The sequence below is a fragment of the Hemicordylus capensis genome, chromosome 2 (genome assembly GCF_027244095.1).
Source record: "Hemicordylus capensis ecotype Gifberg chromosome 2, rHemCap1.1.pri, whole genome shotgun sequence".
In the NCBI taxonomy this organism is placed as follows: Eukaryota; Metazoa; Chordata; class Lepidosauria; order Squamata; family Cordylidae; genus Hemicordylus; species Hemicordylus capensis.
This window is the reverse complement of record NC_069658.1, coordinates 342,478,508-342,500,075: the sequence shown is the minus strand read 5'-3', so window position 1 is coordinate 342,500,075 and position 21,568 is coordinate 342,478,508. Positions and strand designations below refer to the sequence as shown.

Here is a 21,568-nt window from a genome sequence, read left to right as displayed (position 1 = left end):
GATGTAAAAATACTATGGGACTTCCGACTATAAACAGACAAACATCTGCCACACAATACACCAGATATAACTGTAATTGAGAAGAAAGAAAAACAAGTTAAAATAATCGACATAGCAATATCAGGGGATAGCAGAATAGAAGAAAAAGAAATAGAAAAAATCACCAAATACAAAGATCTACAAATTGAAATTGAAAGGCTGTGGCAGAAGAAGACCCAAATCATCTCAGTGGTAATTGGCGCCCTGGGTGCAGTTCCAAAAGACCTAGAAGAGCACCTCAACACCATAGGGGCCACAGAAATCACCATCAGCCAATTACAAAAAGCAGCTTTACTGGGAACAGCCTATATTCTGCAACGATATCTATAACAATTGACAATAAAATTCAGCCATCCCAGGTCCTTGGGAAGGACTCGATGTCCGGATAAAACAAACCAGTCAATAACACCTGTCTGACTGTGTAAACAAGAAATAAATAATAATAATAAATAATAATAATAATAATAATAATAATAATAATAAATAATAAAAATCACCATGAGCCAATTACAAAAAGCAACTTTACTGGGAACAGCCTATATTCTGCGACAATATCTATAACAACAGCAACAACATTGACAATAAAATTCAGCCATCCCAGGTCCTTGGGAAGGACTCGATGTCTGCATAAAACAAACCAGTCAATAACACCTGTCTGACTGTGTAAATAAATAAATAATATATTACTATTCATCAAAAGTTCTCAAAGCGCCATAGATAGATATATAAAGATGGCTATCTGACCCTAAAGGGTTCACGGTCCAAAAACAAACACACAGAGAGTTTATGTTGCACTCTGAGAACTTTGCTCATTTCATATTTTTAGTCCAGGGTTACAGTCTGAATAGAAAATGGCTCTGAGGCAAATAAACTGACAGTCAGTTTTGGCAGAATGCCTTTCTCGGAGTGCTACTATATGACTTTCTTCCCTGTGCTATTTAAAGTTGTGTTTAAAAAGCTGTATTTTAAAGTATCTGCAAACATACAGATGGTTACAGGTAGGCCTGTGCATATTGGGATAATCAGAATTCTGACATTGGAATTCCCTACCCCCACCACCAGGAGACATTAGACCGCGGGGCAAGTGCCCCAGGTAGCGTCCTGGTGGTGGAGGCTCTTTGAATCACCTCCCAGCGTGAGAGGTGGCTGGGTGATGCAGAGGTGATCAGGAATTCAGGGTGGGGACAGGCAGAGAGCACATAACTGGGAACCTGCGCACTGCTGGGAAAACACATGGGCTTCTGGACATTGTCATCCCTTGCAGGATTTCTCAAAAGAGAGAGGTCCTGCACAAGACTACAGAAGGCCCAGGCCCGAGTCGCCACCGAACAAGCCTGTGGCAACTGTAACCAGACCTCCCCAGTTTATATTAAGAGTGGCAGGGTTCATGGCAAAAGAGGCACTCTCTTATATAACCTGGATCCAATATAGCACCATCCATTGGACATGGCACTTTACAGTGAAGTGAGAGATGGCATACTGATGCCATCCAATACATCTGATGACACCACGGTCCAAACCTACGGATGACTTCTTTCAGGGGTTCATGCAAATGTTAAATAGCATTGTAGACAGAATAGAACCCTGTGGCACCCCCACATCCCCAATTCTGGTTGCTAAGACCCTTAAGGCACATATTAGGCTTTTAGTTAAAATTAGCTGGGCTGGGCTCAGAGCATCTGCACCTCTAGTCTGCCTCAGCCTCCGTTTTCTTCCCCCACTGGCCGGCCACTGGTCACACGCCCTTCCCCGTCTCCCCCCTGCCGGCTGCCCACCCACCCCCATTACCATTTTGTCCCCCGCCTGCGCCTCCCATTGCCAGTCCCCACCCCCCGCCGCCATTTTATTCCCGCCTGCCACCACCGCTTTCTTTCCTGGCGGCCAGCCACCCTCTCGCCCCCTCTTTTCCCACCCGCTCGCTTGCCAGCCACCAGCCTACCCCTCACCTGTTTCTTCCCCGCCCACCCACCTCGCCAGTTTCTCCCACACCCCTGCCTACCCACCCTGTCACCGGTTTCTCCTCCGGCCATTTGTCCCCGTCGTTATCTGGCTGGTGAACTCTCACAAGAGCTTCCACACATAGGTTAAGCAACCGGTATGTTAGAGAGAGAGAGAGAGAGAGAGAGAGAGAGAGAGAGAGAGAGAGAGAGAGAGAGAGAGATCTACACACACACACAGTTTCAATTTTTTACTCTTTAAAACTGTTTTAATTGTTTTTATTCTGTTTTTATTGTTGTATTTTTAAATTATGTACACCACTTAGGGATACATATATCAGGTGATCTATAGATAGATAGATAGATAGATAGATAGATAGATAGATAGATAGATAGATAGATAGATATTAATAACAACAAGAATATATAAGAATAATAACAATGCAAGAAAATGCTGAACAAGGGCATTCCTACAGTTGTCCAGCATGGTAGCCTCAATTCTGCACTGTAACAAAATGTTTTTGACAAAAAGAGGAGGATGTTGGCTTAATAATTTGTGTAGAATTTGGAAATGTGTGGGCCCCACTGTGGGTATCAGACTAAATGTGTGGGTCTAGAGCCATACGCTAGGTATAAAACTAAATCCATGCAATTAATACTTGCAGGGGGGTGGCCTCAAAAGGAATTGTGCCGTACTATTTTGATTGTTTTTAATGTTGTTTTAGAATATTGTTTAAATTTTTTTAAATTGTTGTGTTTTAAATTTCTTGTTTTTGTTTTTAACTAATGTTTTAATGTTGTTTTTATCTTGTTGTAAACCACCCAGAGACGTAAGTTTTGGGCAGTATAAAAAGATGTTAAATAAATAAATAAATAAATAAATAAATAAATAAATAAATAATAGTACTACACAAGTGTACAGCTGTTGACAGTTGAGGAGAAGGAAGGAGAGCTTGTTAAGATCATTCATGCTTCCCTGAGGGAAGGCAGGATGCCTCCTTGTCTCAAGGAGGCAATTATTAAACCACTTTTGAAGAAACCTGCATTGGATCCCTCAGAATTAGGCAATTATAAGCCTGTCTCCAACCTCCCATGGTTGGGCAAGGTGATTGAGAGGGTGGTGGTGACTCCGCTCCAAGCTGTCTTGGAGGAAGCGGATTATCTGGACCCATTTTGAACTGGCTTTCGGGCAGGCTATGGAGTTGAGATGGCCTTGGTTGGCCTGTTGGATGATCTCAAATGAGGAATCAACAGGGGGAGTGTTGATTACCCATGGTATCCTTCTGGGGTGCCTGAAAGGGTTGGGAGTGGGAGGCATGGCTTTGCAGTGGTTCTGCTCCTACCTGTTGGGTAGGGTCCACATGGTGTCACCTGGAGACTGTTGCTAGTCAAAACAAGAACTCTGATATGGAGTTCCACAAGGCCCCATACTGTCTCCAATGCTTTTTAACAACTACATGAAACCTCTGGGAGAGATCATCAGGGGATTTGATCCAGGATGTTATCAGTATGTGGATGTCACCCAAATCTATTTCTCTGTGTTAATCTTCTCTAAATGCCGGCCTGGAGGCGGTAATGGGTTGGATGAGGCAGAACAAACTGAGGCTGAATCCAAGCAAGACAGAGGTACTCATTGTGGGAGGTCAAGACTTAGAATGTGGTTTAGATCTGCATGTTCTGAATGGGGTTGTACTTCCCCAGAAAGAGCAGGTTTGTAGTCGGGGAGTATTTCCCTGATTTCTCAGGTTGAGGCAGTGGCCAGGGAGGCTTTCTATCAACTTTGTCTGATTCACCAGCTATGTCCATTTCTGGAGACAGACCTTAAAACAGTGGTGCATATGCTGGTTATATCCAGACTTGACTACTGCAATGTGCTCTATGTTGGGCTGCCGGTTAGTACAGAATGCTGCAGCCAGGTTGGTCTCTGTGATTGCCCGTAGAGATCATATTATACCCATTTTAAAAGAACTACACTGGCTGCCAAAAAGATTCTGGGTTAAATACAAAGTGCTGGTTATTATCTATAAAGCCTGAAATGGCTTGGGCCTGAGGTATTTAAGAGAACATCTTCTTCTTCATCAGCCCCACCACCTGTTAAGATCATCCGGGGAGGTCCGGTTGTGGTTGCTACCGGCTTGATTGGTGGCAACTTAAAACCAGGCCTTTTCTAGAGTTGCTGTGGGACTCTGGAACACGCTTCCTAATAAAATTAGAGTTTACCCTTCTCTGAATGTTTTTAAGAAGGACCTGAAAACATACTTGTTTAGCCAGGCTTTTAGTTTATAGTTTTAAAGCTTCGAGTTCTAGAGTTTTTATTTGTATTTTTAAATTGTTTTAATTGTGTAAGTGTTTTAATAGTTTTAAGATTGTGAACTGCCCAGGGACGTTTTTTGGTAAGGAGTGGTATAAAAAATGTAACAAACAAACAAACAAACAAACAAACAAACAGGAGATGTGCCAGGTGATTGACACGGCTGCACCTAAGCACCCCCTTGGTATACAGGGGAACTGCGGGCAATGAAGCGGGCTGGGAGATGGCTTGAGCATTATTGGTGGAAAACTCAGAGTGAACATGATCGAACACAGCTAGAGCCCATATTAGAGCCTACTAATTCAGTGATTGGGGATTTTCCTAGATAGAATGCTGTCTCTGGAGGCCCAGGTGGTGGCGGTCTCTAGAAGTGCCTTCTATCAGCTTTGGCTGGTACGCCGGCTGTAACCCTACTTGCGGAAATCAGAACCTCTGTCACTCATGCACTGGTCATATCCAGATTAGACAACTGCAATGCAGTCTACATGGGGCTGCCTTTGAAGACTATTTGGAAGCTTCAGGAGGTACAGAATGCTGCTGCTAGGATGTTTGTGGATGCTAGTTGCTACACAAGTATATCTCTCAGCAGCTTCATTGGTTGCCAGTTTGCTTCTGGGCCAGATTCAAAGTGCTGGTTTTGACCTTTAAAGTCCCACATGGCTTGGGATCAGGGTACCTTTTGGAGCACATTCACCCATATGAATCTGCCAGGGCCCTCAGATCGTTCAATCAAGGCCTTCTCTTGGCCCCACCATTGACACAAATCCAGTTGGTGGGGATGAGGGACAGGGCTATCTTAGTAGTGCCTCCCCTGGCCTTGTCTTTGGATTGTCCAATAATAAGGGCTTCGCCAGTCTCCCTCTTTGTTAGTTTTTAAAAGAACTTCCTTTAAAAAAAAAAGTGTTTAAAGGCTGGCTGTGATTGTCATTCGCTTTAATCCTGGCTGATGTTCTTATATTATCTGCTCTGACCTTTATTGGGTTTTTATCCTTTATTGGATAATTTATTGTATTTTATTGCCTTTGACTTTTAAAAATTCTTTTAGAATGGATTTTATGTTTTTATTGTAAGCCGCCCCACGCAACAGTGTGCTGCAAGGCTAGGATATAAATGTTTTAAATGAAAAAATAGTGAACTGAAAATGTGGTAACTGATCGAGTGATTGATGGGGGGAAATGGCAGAAATCTTTATTTGTTTTGCTACTTGATATTTTAGTGTACAGTTAATGTCACAATACTGGCCATCTGTACTGAACATTATAGACTGCTCAAAAGTCTTGGCCAACTCATGTTTTTGCCAAAGGGGATTTTTTTTTTTTAAAAAAAAAAATAATGTTTATTTCTCTATTTTTCCAGGAACAAATGCCAGCTTGAAGAGACTGACTCATTTGAAGGAACAAGTACTAAATCATCTGCAGAGAGAGGAAACATCTTTCAGTGGCATGTCAATTGTTTCTGCCCACTGAGATGCCTATAGCCAAAGAGTGCCAGGCAGGCTTATGGCCTAAACAGGCACAGCCAGTTCACAGCATGTTACTTCAGGAGCTAGGCCAAGGGAAGAGAGTGAGGGAGAAGTGCAGAAGCTGGCTTCTACTTACGGGAGCAGACCATAATTATTTCACTTTGCCTGAATATGGCACAACACACACTTAACTTGAAGATGCTCTCAGACCATTCAAAGGCCTTGTTATGAACTGCCTTGCCTTACAGGCTGTCTTCTTTGATAGGATGCATGAGACTATTAGCTTTGGCACTCATGGACCTGATCAAGTGTAACCTATATAAATATCTGTTTTTCATTCATGGTTCTTTTTGTACTCACTTTTGGTTAAGGAACGATGACGAACCACTGCTGATGACGGACCACTTGTAACAGCAAGTCTAACAAAGAAATTGCACAACCAAGAACTCGGCCATGAACTCACTTCTTTACATAAGAAGCTGCCATATACTGAGTCAGACCATTGGTTTATCTAGCTCAGTATTGTCTTCACAGACTGGCAGCGGCTTCTCCAAGGTTGCAGGCAGGAATCTTGCTCAGCCCTATCGTGGTGATGCCAGGGAGGGAACTTGGAACCTTCTGCTCTTCCCAGAGCGGCTCCATCCCCTGAGGGGAATATCTTACAGTGCTCACACTTCTAGTCTCCCTTTCACATGCAACCAGGGTAGACCTTGCTTAGCTAAGAGGACAAGTCATGCTTCCCACCACAAGACCAGCTCTCCTCTCCTGATTTTTCTGGAGGAGGCGGAAAAAGGATTGATTGATTTAGCATGGCAGCCTCAGGGCCTAGGCATTTGGTTACACAACAAATGCTTCTTCAACACTTGAAACTCTTTGATTTGGAGGAAAAAGTGCAACCGATATTTTCTTGCATCTCTTGAACTACTATGAGTTCTGCTTGCTCTTGTAGTTTGGGTTCTGGAAAGCAGACTTAACAGTGGGAACTGGGCATGCATGGCATTCATGAGGGCTGCTCAGCACCCATAGCAGACATGACTGGTTTCAGCCTCCACTTTAAAGCCAAGTGTGAATGTGCTTGTGATCATCTCCCGTAAGTGAGTGAGTGCCCTTATCAGATTTGTGACTGAAAAAGCATAACCAGTGAATGTAGTCACGGGCTTGGGCATGTAGCATGCATTTTCCCCTTGGTTACTGTTTCAAGAAGGAACAGCTTCATTTATATTTCCAAGTAGCTGGCAAAATAGTTCTAAGCAGTACCTAGGAGTATATAATTCAAATCAAAAGAACAACTAGAGAACCACTGTGACTTTTCCACAAAGCAGGGCAGAAAGGGCAAATAAATCTTGTGAAGAAACATTGCCTGCGCAAAACCTCAGTCAGCTGAACCCCATTCTGCTGATTCCCAAGGATACACAACTCATGCTTGCAGCAAACCTTACCAACCTTGGCAAAACTGGATAACACCATTGCGGAACAATTTGGAAGCAAAGAGCTTCAGAACTGTGGTCAGCTTTATTTCCCTTGAGAATTATGTAAGTCAAATCCTATTGTTCCTCACTGGAAATACCATTTAAAGTGGCACTATTGCATTATAAAAAAATTGTCGGTTTTGCTGCATAATGCTAGTAGAGGTAGCTTCACATGTTTGTGGATTCCTGACCAAAAGACCTGCAATCAGAGGTGCTCTTACCCGTGGACTTCCAGGCCCAGGTCCAGGGCCTCCCCAGCCCCTGGGCTCCCCCTAATCCTTTTTAGTCTGTCCTGGGTGGTATGCTTAATTTGCAGTGGAAAGGGGGCCTCCAAAGGCCTTTAGGTCCAGGCTCCAAAATTACCTGGGTGCACCTCTGCCTGCAATGGTCCTTCAACGAAAACAGATCTGAACATCCTCCAGCATGAGTACACTACTGTCTCAATTCCATGATCCCTTAGATCCATCCACAGATGATCTGTGCTCATGATGGATTTAGGATCTTACTAGGTTGGTTTGGTGGGTCCTTCAGTCAACCATGGGTCCCAGCAGCTGCCTACCCTTGCCAGGTGCTGCTACAAGCTATACATACCAAATGTACTCCCAGACCCTTAATACAAATGGCAAAAAATGCCAGAATACTCCAATCACCTGATACCCATCTAATCTTTACTGGCTGACTTTCCTGATCATCACCCCTGGAGTTTATTCAGTTCTTTTTCTTCCCACAAAAGGGTTTAGACAGGTCAGAACTTGGCAAGGGTGATGAGTTTTCCTTCTTACTGACTCAACTCTGAGTGTCTGTTGATGGACTGCAACAGCTCAGCCTCTCCATATGAATCAGGTCTTCTCCAAGCAAAGATGATCTTGCTGTAACAAGAAAGCCAAACCATGGCCATCCTCCTCATCAGCCTTAGCAATCTACTTGATCTAACTGTATTCAGAATTCATCGCCTCAGGTACTGATAACAAGATTTTATTTATTACATTTGTATCCCACCTTTCATCTGAGTTCAGGAGAGTGCAAATGGTTCGGTCTCCAGTCACTTCTCCAATATATCCTCACAGGGAGGTAGGCTAGGCTGAAAGAGAGCAACTGGTCCAAAAGTAACCAAGTGGGCTTTATGGATGATGGGTATTTGATACTGGGTCTCCTCAGTCTAGCTCAACACCTGGCTCTCAGCAGGTGGTTTTGCTGAACTTTCTCCTCTGAGACTAAAACTTTACCTTTATGGGAAGTTTCAGGCCTTAAAGCTAAGTGTTGCATCTGCAGAATTCCAATCTTCTGACTGATTTCACACATGCATATGAAATCATCTAGCAGTCTAGTAACAGCCAACCTGGCTACAACATAATAAAAGCATCAAGTAGGAGGACATAAACCAAACACAGTACATATGCAGCAAAGCAGCAAATTGATTTAAAGATGACTGTTTTAAAGGGCTTTGATGAACTCGTTGTGTGAGGACATTCATTTTATCTCCTCTTCTTGACAATTCAACTCATGTGTCAGCAACACATGGGTCATCATAAGTGTGATTCCACTAATATGCATTCCATTCAACAAGATACTGCTTTACAAAGAGACAAATGTTGCTTAATGAAATTTGAGTAAACAATTAGAAGAAAATCTACATGGTTCTCGTGAACCTGCATTCAGAATATGTTGCAGGAAATGTGCAACAGCAACAGATAAGACCTGCAGATTCATTGTGTGCTGCAAATGAGAGAGAACTGAATTTATTGTGCAACAAATGATCATTCAGAAAGGGCATGAGACTGAGTTCCCAGCTCAATCTATGCTTTCGTTTCCTCTCCCAACTGTTTGGGTCTAAAATCACCTTGATATTTTAATAAAGTTCTGGTTCCGTCTGTTTCAGTTTTAACCTTTTTTTTTTTTTTTTAGGTGAGCTTCACAGGTGGTGAACTTTAATACAAGTAGCAGACTTTTTCTTCCCTGTAGGAAAAGTGGAATTATAATCCTATGATCCTCCTTATGTGAGGACAGGACATTCCTTAAGCCTGAATAGTAACTTGGGATGCAATTCAATGTGTGATATTTATATCTCTAATCTTTCTTCATCTCAGCCAGAGAAGAACATGTAACTTCAGGCCACTTAAAAGATGAAAATTTCTACACAGATAATATTTTTAGGGGGGAAACAGAACACAACTCACATCTACATTGCCATGCATGACAACCACACTATAGAGCAGTTCACACAATGAAAGATAGGGTAGAACACACCGCTTGAGCTAGTGTGGGAGCTGTGTGTCCTCCCATTTGTCTATCATCTATCAGTTAAAAATAAGGCCAGAGGCACTATCTGTGATCATGTGCTCCACAGCCACTGGATCAAAGGGCTCCCTCCCTCTTACCAAGCAGCTGTACCCAGGTCTTTAATGGTAGTACAAACAAAATTTGCTTTGTTGTAAACCGCTCAGAGATGTAAGTTTTGGGTGGTATAAAATGTGTTAAATAAATGAATAAATAAATAAAACAATGAGGTGGAAAGAAAAGCCCACCAACCTAGCTGCTGCTTAGCACATGATTACAGATGATGTCTCCGATCTTGGTTTTAACTGACAGATGATCAGCAAATGAGAGTACATGCAGCTCCCAAACTAAGGTAGGAGACATCTCCCACTCTATTCTTCATTGCGTGAACTGCCCCATTATATTTTGCAGAGCAGATACATGTTTACTTGCTCTGGGAAGCTGCAGTCAGTGCACAGGTGATCACACCCAATGATGGTGAGCATACAGGTTGCAATCTGTTTCCAACAGGGAAGCATTTTCCATGTAGGAATTTTTGTTATGCTAGAAGCACTTCTTGTAGTGCAGGGATGCAGGCTGGAAGACACATTTTTCATTCCCAGCTCCAGTACTGGTGTAAAGCTAACCATAGCTTTGCTTACAGGTTCTCTCAGGTTAAGCCTTTCCACTCTGCAGGGCCATGAACAGAAAACCTGCTGTGGGGTGCTAGATATTGCGGAGTCCCAAAGCTCTAAGCAGTTGTCTCTCAGAGGGGGGCCTACAGCATACCAATAGTGTACCAAGCCCAGCTGGTTTTTCTATATCAAAACACCTGCCAGCCCTTCTTTCCACTTACCTTCTTCGATACTGCCCAATGACTCTTCGTTTGCCCAGTAATTCAAAAGTATAGGACCACCCACAGTCTCCTTCCTATCACACCCTTCTTTTGCATATCCTTTTGTTATATACACCATATCTCTACTTGGTACCACGCTCAACTTTCCCTAAGCCCTGAGGTTATGCTAAGCATATTAACATTCTTCTCTTTTTAACAATGTTAGCTTTCCAGTTTCTAGAGAAACTTTAACCCCACTGTTTCCAGATATTTAGAAAGAAGTTGCAATACACTCAACAGGAAGCACCCGGTTTTAAAACAAAGCTTCTTTAATTTGTAAAATCTTTCTTTAAAACACATATGAAAAGTTTACAGCATAAAAATAATATCTCATGTATATAAATGTGGCTTAATAAGAATCATAACATACACTTGTAAACTTAGGATAATGTTAAGTCTTTGGTACCTTAGTTCTTCAAACACTTGTCTGTCTAGGAAAGAGTCCCTATGGCTCTGCCAAGTGACAAGGACTGGGGTGGTGACTAAAGCATGGGTCCAGAGCTCAGGAGGTCTGGGTTCAGTGATCTGTGCATCAAACGTTTGGCCAAGACACTTACAAATTAGAAGTTGGAGGGCTAGAACGACACATTAGGAGGACAATATGAAGCTGGGGATTTGAAGGGGACAATTGCTGGGAGGGAAGGAAATGCTTAGCCCTTCCTCTGCCCACCAGCTTCCCTCTACAATCAAATACCCACCAGCTGGTTTTGCTTTTCCTCCCAGCTGGGTTCTGAAACCAGAAGAAAACTTGATTGAGGGAGAAGGTGGCAGCATTTTACATGTCAGAAGCAGCAGGTGCCAGAGAGATTAAACAGCTCTCCTTTCCAACTACTGATTCTCCTCCTAGAGTGTTTCCTACTCCTACCTCCTACTATATGCTCCCCTTGGTAAAATGCAGTTATACCCTTGAAGTATTCTTTTGAAGTTGTCCCTTTAAATTTAAATAGTAGTTTTTCCACACAGTGCTTCAGTACACAAATAACCTCTCATTGGACTTCAATCAAATGAGCCAGACTGTACATGACTCTGGGCTTATCCCAGAGGTAGACCGAAAGTGGTCCTTTTATCATTAAAAAATAAATTGCAGGGAGCACTTAGGCTCAAGGGCACAGCAGTGTGGAGTTTCAACACATCCCCCCTGCACTATTTCTGTGCCAAAAATCACCTGTCTAAGCCACTGCTTGCAGCAAAGTAGGTGCTTGGATTATTCAACAAATGGGCTGCTACCTATTTGGCCGAGGAGACTTTGCTTTTCTTCTCCCTAAGCCCTGATGATTCCTGGAAACTCAGGGGGTGTCTCAAATAGCACTGATTGTCACATTTTGTTTCAGTTCAGCTTGCCCACATTTCCGAGCACTAAGTGTGTTAGGTGTTGCCAAGAATGCAAACCATCCTGGTTGGTTGTGTGAAGCAGTGCTCATGTCTTTATGGGGATTGTGGTAGCCATGTGTTGTATTCAGGCCCACATGCCATGGTCCCAATCCCAATCCCCTGACTTCTGTTAATTTAAGAGAAAAACACTGCACATATAAAGGCCAGCCACATATTTGAAGTAACATGCAGTTTGGCCCATATTTGAGATGGAATTATAGAGGACAAACAACCCTTCAAAAATTAAAATTCGCTGAAGAAAATGCCTATGGTAAACTGTTGCACTGATGTATTTTAACAAAATCAGCTTATAATTCTTAAAAGAGGGAAATTCTTAATACTTATATACCACTCTTCAACCAAAAAAAAAAAAAGTTATCAAGCCACATAGCAAAAGAAACAAAAATATGAAAATGGTTCCATAATCCAAAAGGAAACACCAGGCAGACACCAGCAAGAGCCACTGGAGGGATGCTTTGCAACTGCCCCTGTTGAACAGGGACAGGCGCTCCCCTCCTCTCAGATATATGAAAGCCACCATTTTAAAAGGTGCCTCTTAGCCCAGCTAGCAGGGAGATAATAAGGATGGGAGAGCAGGACAGTCAATGGGAAGAGGGCATTTTATTGATGATTTATAGCAAACAGTACCTTCTGGATGAAAAACTAATTGTTTGTAATATTCAGGAAGCAAAAACAAAGCTGGAGCAATCAGGGACATATTGGTGTAGTTCCCCAGCTCTATGAACTATTATCAATAACAAATGCTTTTTTGGTTTTTTTAATGCTGGTCTGGCTATACCCAGGGCCGGCCCAAGGATTGCTGGTGCCCCAGGCAAAGCTTGGTTTTGGCAACCCTGTGAGCAGGTGCCTCCCATCATTCGGGTGGGTGGGTGGGTGAGTAGGTGGGCAGGTGGTCCCCTTTGTCTGAGTGGGTGGTCCCCATCACACCCCCACTCACCCTCCTGCTGTCCTCATCACTCTGCTGCCTTTGCCCACTGCTCCTGCTGCTGCCGGCAGTTTATGGGCAGCCAGCCTGCTGTGGCGTGTTACAATAATGTGCTGGACTAGGGCCGGGGAGACTCGAGTTCAGCTTCCCATTCAGCCATGATACTAGCTGGGTGACTCTGGGCCAGTCACTTTTCTCTCAGCCTAACCTACCTCACAGGGTTGTTGTGAGGAGAAACTTAAGTATGTAGAACACCGCTCTGGGCTCCTTGGAGAAAGAGCGGGATATAAAATGATGATGATGATGATGATGATGATGATGATGATGATGGCAGGAGCAGTGGGCAAAGGCAGTGAGGAGAACAAGTGAGCAGCTGGATGGGTGAAGGGAATGGAGGGTACCCTCTTGGTTGCCCACTTGCTTGGACAGTGGGAGATGCATGCATGCACCCAAGCGGGTGGGGGATGCCCACAGAGGCATAGGTGCATCAGTGCACCCCACAGGTTGCTGCACCAGGCAGCTGCCTAGGTCTGTTTAGAGGGAGGGCCAACCCTGCTTTTGGCTTGCTGTGTGGCATGTGACTCAGGCTGTCAGTGCCCCACCCTGCTTGGTGCCCTAGGCGACCATCTAGTATATCCAGCCAACCCTGGATATACCCTCAGTACTCTTTCAGCTTGTTCCCAAATGTTGTGGAATGGCTCACTAGAAGCCACTGCCAAAAGTCACAGTTGAGCCACATCTTGCTCTATGAATGGAAATTCAATGGGAAATAGCCATCATGTCTTATTTAGTACCACCAGCTCCCTGGCAAAGCCCTAGAAGTCAAGCCATGTTCACACGTTATGTTCAATGCACACATGAATTGTGTGCAATGTACACACATACAGATCTGCATGCACATACACTTATACACACATTATATGCACAGTTATGCACATACAGTTCATAACTGTATGAACACACACACACACACAGATCTGCATGCACAGCAATACACATCCTATCTGTACTCAGCATTTGAGGGGGCCTGTACCCAGGTTCACTTTTTAAATGGACACAAGTACAGTCATTCACACAAAAACACGTACAGTCATCCCTTGCCAACTGTGGATTTCCCAATGACAGATTTGAGTATCCATGACTAGGAAATTGTGTCCACCCTCACCAATGATGACCCGAGAATCTGCAGTTTGGCAACATTTTTTTCAAATTTGGGTGTTTTTTTCTGGTCATTTCCAGGGTCAGAGAGCAATTTTGGGGGGTTTGGGGTGATTTTTGGAGGTTCAGGGGGACATTTCTGGGGGTCAGAGGCAGTTTTTCTAATTTTTACCTTATTTTTTCTGTCTTTTCGAACCACGATTCCCCTAACCCCCTGTTTCCCATGCACTGCTACACCTCATCAAGTGCAAATTCGCCAACCTCAAGGGTTTCCAGGAACAGAACCCTTGTGGTTGGCGAGGTACGACTGTACATGTGTACAGAGATCTGTTCACATGTACAACACAGTGTCTGAAGTGGGGTTTCAGGCAACCCCTTTAGCACTCCCCAGAAATGTTCTCTCTGCTGTGCATGTATAGCAGTTCCATGAACTGATATCAAGTTAACTTATTTCAAGAATTAGTACTTGTCAGGGCAGGGATGGTTATTAATGGATTTATTGCTCATGGCACTGTTTTCTCACACCAAAGTCTGATGACGATGATTTAAACTTTAAACATTTCTTCAAAGAAGAGATTAAAAGCTTTATTGTGTTTGTGTGAATGACAAGTTGTGAAAATAGAACAAATTTGGAAAAACAAATGTGAACTATATGAGCTTCTAAATGCAATTTCTCTCTTGTAAATAATGTGACCCGTAAAGGGATCCTATTTTAAGCAACTGGCTGCAACATTTTATAACTCAAAGGAAATCAGTTTGATTCTAGGGGTGTGCACAAAACCAATCTGCCCAGAGACCACTGGACCCAGCGGTGAGTGTTTAATTCTTTCTTCTTCTTTTTAACATTAGAACCCCCAAACCAGCCCTAAGCTGGCTTGGGAGGTTCGGCTCGAGGTCGAGCCAGACCGGTTCAATGGCGAACCGGCTCAATCTTGAGCCGGTTTTCACATCCCTACTTGATTTTTCTCTTTTTTCTGTGCCCTGAATTTACACTGAGTTATTTTAGGGTGCATTGACTTCTAAACTTTGTTACGGAATGACATGCCCATCCCAGAAAGCGGATGAGACTATGCTTTGGGAAAGGGGCTTTAAATGTCATTACTGGCCAACTGCCATTAACTCAATTGCTTAATTGCACTTCTATTTCCCGTCCTTGCATCTACAAAGGATCCGTCGGCCCTTGGAAGAGCGGCTAGGCAACTCATTTATTGCAAATAAAGTCCACTGTGCTCTGGATTACACAGAAACAACAAAAATAGAACTCTGCACTACTCTACTTCCCTTACTTAGTAATAAACAACCATCAAACAGAAAAAGACAGAGGCAACAAACTGTATACACATTAATCTCATAAGCATTTTAAAACACAGAGATTTAAAAACAAAACAACTGTGATGTGACAATATTTCTCCAGTATACTCTGGCTACGTAGCAGTAGTGGCTGACTATAAAAAGAAAGTGTGCAATATTGGAGCAAGTAGCATTGCAATAGCTACAGACTAAAATCTTATAGAAAGCAGGGGAGATACCCTAGAGATGTGGCCAAACTTGCAAAAATGGATCTGAGACATTCCAAAATTCACTCCATGTTTCAGCCAGGATGCTGGGATTTTGGTTTTGATTCACCTCTAGCCCGTATTAAAAACCACAATGTATGACATAGAACCAAGCAACACCAAATGACAGCAATGTTATAATAGAAATTGGACAGAATGCAGAATCCCCTTTGCAAGAAACAATCCAGGAAGCACAGAAAAAGTTATGGCTACAGAATTCATGGCAACAGAAGGGTTCATTGTTTAGTCTCTCCTCCTCCATCCATAGTAGACTGGCCAGCTGCCAGAGTGTAACCTGTGCAATTCAGGTTTCTCCCATTAGCATGGAAATTTATGAGCCAGAACTCACCGGGCCTGGAACCAACTGGAAAACAGGGCACAGCAACTCAGAATGAATGGCAGCATGCGATTTAAAAAACAAAACAAAAACAACGCCCCCCGCCGCCCGAACCATTTTAGGGTTGGGGGCGTTAGTGAATGGAATGCCCGGGGACTGTTGGAGTTGCTGTCTGTTTCTTACTAACTAGTCTACTATTTAACAACTGACTGATTCATGAAGAGTTTGGAAAAGTAGCTGCAAGAGGGCCCTCTGTGGGGAAAGTGAACCAAGTTCAAATGGTTCTAGGTCATGCCACTTTAACCGCGAGAATAGCTGCTGATACAGCTTCAGCGCAGGTGAGGCCCTACCTTGATGTTATCACTTGGCTGCTCCACTGGCCCTGGCTGGAATCAGCATCAGTAAGACTTAGCTGTCTTGTCTCACTAGGTTGTGAAACATGAAGGCGCGGCGGGGGCGGGGGGGAGAAGATTCAGATCAGGGGAACAGAAGGCAAATTGAGTTGTTCATCCTTGTCAAGGAAGCTCAGGTTTAATAGTGCCTATCTACCCAGCTGCAGCAACAGCCACTCTGTTATCTATGGCGAATGCCAGATTCTATATGAAGTTACACTGAAGCATCAGGTTATGAAATATCTGAGCTGGCTAGGAATATCTCAGGAAATAGTATCCTGGTGGGCTCAATATCACAGAAAGCCCACCAGGATGGAAAGCTGAGACAAACTGTGTCATGAGAGTTCTGATTAACTAGAGAAACTCTTTCTCTAGGAAGGAAGGTAACCTAAACTGAGAAATTTACCATAACCTGGGCTTAACATTTTAGAAATTTATGAGCATCCTGTGGTTAGTACTCTACAAAGAATTAAAATATGATGGTACCATAGTCTTACCTCCCAAGAAACCTCTACATTATTGCTGTTTTAAAGCCTAAGGCCTGTTGATACTAACTATAGGCAACGTAATCAAGTAGGTGGTAACTAGGTAGAAAACAAAATGCTATTCATGGTGTGATCTGATGAGGAGGATTGGAAAGAGATTAACCCTGCACTGGCCATGATTTATAGAATATTCTCTCTTGTTACCAGAATATTGTTCCTTTTAAATGATACACTCTTCTTAAAATCTAAAATGTATAAGCAAAAACAGATATGGTGCTGAGAGTGGGATAGTGGTAAGGGTGGCATAATTGCCCAACTTTTTTAAAAAAGGGATACACTGAAAAGTAGAACTACAGTTGCATACACATTCAGCATTGTAGAGAAGACATTTGGGTTCAGATGTGCAAACAAACAAACAAACAAACAAGTTAGGGAAACCTTCTTCGAACAGGTGGTCCCATGGCTGAGGTTTGCTCAGAGCTGACCTGCACAAGATGGAGAATGAGGTGGGAGCATTCTGAAGTGTACCACTTCAGACTTTGGGTCGGGGGGGGGCACATATTTTACACATGTGCTCTGCAGGCAATAAACTAGCATATCAGGAAGTACACTAAATCTACTGTCTCCTGCAAAATTATCATTTTCTTTTAAAAAGCCATCTTGGGTACCTATATTGGGGCACAAAGGTGGTGCATAAATGTTAACACTTTTGTTGTTGTGCTGACTTGTTGCATTCATTTATGTGGGGAAACATTTAGCAATATGGACCCCACTTCTCCATCTGCAGTTTGAAGTACTACCTCATTTTGCATGATGTGCAGATTGGCTCTCCAGCACACTGAAAGGAATTTTTCATTATCTGTTTAAATAGCATAGGAACCTCACTTACTACCTAGTTCAACCATTTGATTGACCCAATGACAAACAAAGCAGAATGGCTGATAGACCTACCAATGAGGATGAAGGCAGAAGAGAGGCTGAAACAAAATAAAGCCCCACCAAGTATCATTTCCTCACATTCTACTTGTTTTAAAAAGGGGTGCTTCAAGCCTCCTCTTGACATCCAGCTGTCCTCCAAGTTCCCCTCTAAAAATGGTTTAACAATTCTATAAGAGTCTGATAAGATGCAGGTCATGTCATATGCATGACTAGGATCTCCCTTGAGAAGACCTGTCAACTCTCCCACTTCCCACTAGAGAGAGGAGGAGCGTACCATCAACAGCCATTATCACTGACCTTCCAAGTTAAAATATTGCTGCCAGCCACGCAGTGAGCCTTTTCTCACAAGCAGACTGGCATAAAGAGATACATTTATAGCCCTTTTTCATCTTCATGCTGGCTTTTGATCGATCTGGCTTGTCCCCTTTAAATACATGACATGGTAAATAAGACAGCATATAGAGAAATGTGGCCATGGAATATCCTGCCATTGCCACAGCTGAGTCATTAGCTATGTCTCCATTTGCTTTAAGCCCTTGGGCTATAAAGATGCTGCTTCAGGGCTACTCTCTAGACTGTAACAGATCTTGGGGACTGATGGCTATCTGTAATTGTACCATCATTCTTGTTGTGCTGGGCCCATAGCACAAGGTCTGAAGAACCCAGGAAAGGAAGTAAAGAAGCCAGTTGAAATACTTAAGCTTCTGTTGATTTTCCTCATAATATTGTGTATTCTCTTCTGTGAATGAAGAATCCATTCAATGTTTGTATATTGGCTGAGACTGTGGCACAGTCACTTTTCTGTGTTTCATTGGCAAGCTAAAAAATGGCACCCTTGTCCATCCAACCATTCCCGCTTTCAGGGTATGTTTTCAAAGGTGTGAATTGATACTCCAGTATTTTAAGAAGCAAATTCCTTGAGCAGCTGTAGGTCTCACACATAAAACTTGATGAATGTGAAAGGCAGCATGGCCCCAACAGAACCTCTGGAGGCCTTCTTTTTGGCTTGTGAGAATGGAGACATGCTTTACTACAAGGTGACTAATTTTCTCTGTAAATTCATTTTGCTTTTTCAGTGAGGTGGTATGGCTGTGAAAAGTGAGATTTAATATAAATGCTCATATCCTGGGTTAGCAGAGGGGAATATAAATGAGAAGTGAATTCTGTGTTGGATGAATGGAGAGAAAATAGTCCCATTTAAGAAGTGTGAGTAACCTCAAGATTCCATGCAGTATAGCCTTTCACTGTGTAGATTTTGTTGTAATCTTATTGGTGAGTATGGATCTGCTCTTGGCCACAGAAGAGTCTCTTCCATGTTACAGTTCCTGGGTTTTGCTTTGGGTTGAAGGAAAAAAATAAATCAGACTGCAATAACACTGCAGTAGGGATGAAGGAGAGGGATGTGCTAGTTTGTGATTGGAGCTTCTTCCCCTCCCCTACCATACACATAGAGGGTCTAGTAACCCTAGCAGTCTGGCTTTGTTTCTGGCGCTTGTTCCTCTTCCTCTTGTGGGACCAGAGGGCTGTCGCAGGAAATGGTAGATGATGTGTTGGCTTCATTTAATGATGAACTAAAGAAGGAGAAGCAGAGCAGGGCGGGGAGGGAGGGAGAGAGAGAATGAATTATATTTCTGCACCAGTCAGGCACCATACAAGATATAGCTGCATGCCATGGGTCGCAAATAGGGATGCCACTTTGATTTCTGAAACCAGTTCTACTTAAAAATGGAATAACAATGTGAAATAACAGCTGACATATTTGAAGCACATTCAGCGAGTATGTCCAAAAGATCGCCAGGACAAAAGATGTGTGATCAAAGATCTGGGCTCCAAAGTCATTCTCCCTAAGATTCCCTTTCCCAATGGTATATTTAGTTTACTTTTCTTCTCCCTATTACAGCATCATAGGCTTGGGCCCAGGGTATTTAAGAGAGCGCTTTCTTCTTCATGAGCCCTGCCACCTATTCAGTTCATTGTGGTTGCCACCGGCTCACTTGATGGCAACCCAAAACTGGGCCTTCTCTAGGGTTGCCCCGGGGCTCTGGAACATATTCCCAAATGACAACAGAATCTCCCCATCTCTGATTTTTAAATGCCTTTTGAAAATATACCTGTTTTATCAGGCTTTTAGTTTATGATCTTAAAGTTTTATTTATGGTTATTTTAATCTTTTATATGATTTTTAGGTTTTACTTGCTGTTTGTTTAAATTGTAAACTGCCCTGAGGTTTTATATAGGACAGTATATTAATGTGACAACCAGACAAATGAGAACAACTGGGCCCTGCCGGTTCAGGCCCAAGGCCTGTTTAGTCCAGCATCCTGATTCATACAGTGGCCCACCAGATGCCTCTCGGAAGCCTACAAGCAGGAGATGATGAAGGCATGCCCCTTCCCACTGTTGCCTGCCCCCTGCATCTGATATTCAGAGGTATCCTGCCTCTGAGCTGGAAGTAGCCTATAGCCATCAAGACTAGTAGTCATTGATAGACCTGTCCCCCACCAATTTATCTAAGTCCCTTTTAAATCCATCAAAACTGAATTTCTGTGTCAGATAATTCCAAAAATCCATAGATTATTATTTTATTTATCATATTTATACTACCTGCTATGTATATCCCTCGGTGGTGTACATAATTTAAATTACAAATATAAAACATGATAAAATGATTAAAACAATATTGTAAAATAAAACAAGCAATTTAAAATTAATTAATTAACTAAAAACCTGAGAAAAGAGGTGTGACAAGGGTCTTTTAAAAAGCAGCTAGAGATGGAGAAGGTCTTATTTTGACACAGAATGCATTCCAGAGCCCTGAGGCAGCCACAGAGAAGGCCCGGTCCTGAGTAGCCACCAAACGAGCTGGTAGCAACCGTAACCAGACTTAGGGATGGAGGCTAGAGAGCTGAGACAGATAGAAGTGACAAGAGATGATGTTCTAAACTGTCTGGAAAAACTGAAAGCTAACAAATCACCAGGGCCGGATGGCATCCATCCAAGAGTCCTCAAAGAAGGATATTCAGAATGTGGACAATCAGCTTGTCCACATTCCTGAGGATGTGGACAAGCTGATTGGAATGGTGCGGCCTACCACCTGTTCTCTTGACCCTTGTCCGACATGGCTTATATTATCTGGCAGGGGTGTTGTTGTAGAAGGCCTGGTAGAGATTATAAATGCGTCTCTGAGGGAAGGTAGGATGCCTCCTTGTCTTAAGGAGGCAATTATTAGACTGCTTCTGAAGAAGCCTACCCTGGATCCCTCGGACTTGAACAACTACAGGCCTGTCTCCAACCTTCCATGGCTGGGCAAGGTAATTGAGAGGGTGGTGGCCTCACAGCTCCAGACAGTCTTGAATGAAACTGATTATCTTGACCCATTTCAAACTGGCTTTTGGGCTGGCTATGGGGTGGAGACTGCCTTGGTCGGCCTGATGGATGATCTCCAATTGGCAAATGACAAAGGAAGTGTGACTCTGTTGGTCCTTCTGGACCTCTCGGCGGCTTTTGATACTATCGACCATAGTATCCTTCTGGAGCGTCTGAGGGGGTTGGGAGTTGGAGGCACTGCTTTGCAATGGTTCCGCTCCTACCTCTCGGGCAGGTTCCAGATGGTGCTCCCTTGGAGACTGCTGTTCTTTTTAATTTATTTAATAATAATAATAATAATAATAATAATAATATTTATTATTATTATTATTATTATTATTATTATTATTTCAATTTCTATAGATGATCTAGAAGTAGGAGTAAGCAGCGAGGTGGCCAGATTTGCAGATGATACCAAACTCTTTTGGGTAGTGAAATCCAAAATGGATTGTGAGGAGCTCCAAAAGGATCTCTCCAGAATGGGGGAGTAGGCAACAAAGTGGCAAATGTGGTTCAATGTTAGTAACTGTAAGGTGATGCACTTTGGGATGAAAAACCCCAACTTCAAGTATATGCTGATGGGATCTGAGTTGTTGGTGGCTGAACAGGAGAGGGATCTTGGGGTCGTGGTGGACAGCTCACTAAAAGT

General features: G+C 43.0%; 2 protein-coding genes across 4 annotated transcripts in view; both read right to left on the bottom strand.

Annotated features, from left to right (window-relative positions):
• CSF1R (colony stimulating factor 1 receptor) overlaps nucleotides 1-10,407 on the bottom strand; it is a 93,435-nt gene extending 83,028 nt beyond the window's left edge. For both annotated transcript variants that reach the window (XR_008317946.1, XM_053303786.1), the window contains exon 1: nucleotides 10,331-10,407. The gene's annotated coding sequence lies outside the window, so the exon portion shown is untranslated. The remainder of the gene's footprint in view (nucleotides 1-10,330) is intronic.
• Nucleotides 10,408-10,615: 208 nt separating this feature from the next.
• Nucleotides 10,616-21,568, bottom strand: part of PDGFRB (platelet derived growth factor receptor beta) — a 145,186-nt gene continuing 134,233 nt past the window's right edge. For both annotated transcript variants that reach the window (XM_053303784.1, XM_053303785.1), the window contains exon 23: nucleotides 10,616-19,124. In XM_053303784.1, the coding sequence (XP_053159759.1) occupies nucleotides 19,019-19,124 (106 nt within the window). In that variant the 3' untranslated portion in view covers nucleotides 10,616-19,018. The remainder of the gene's footprint in view (nucleotides 19,125-21,568) is intronic.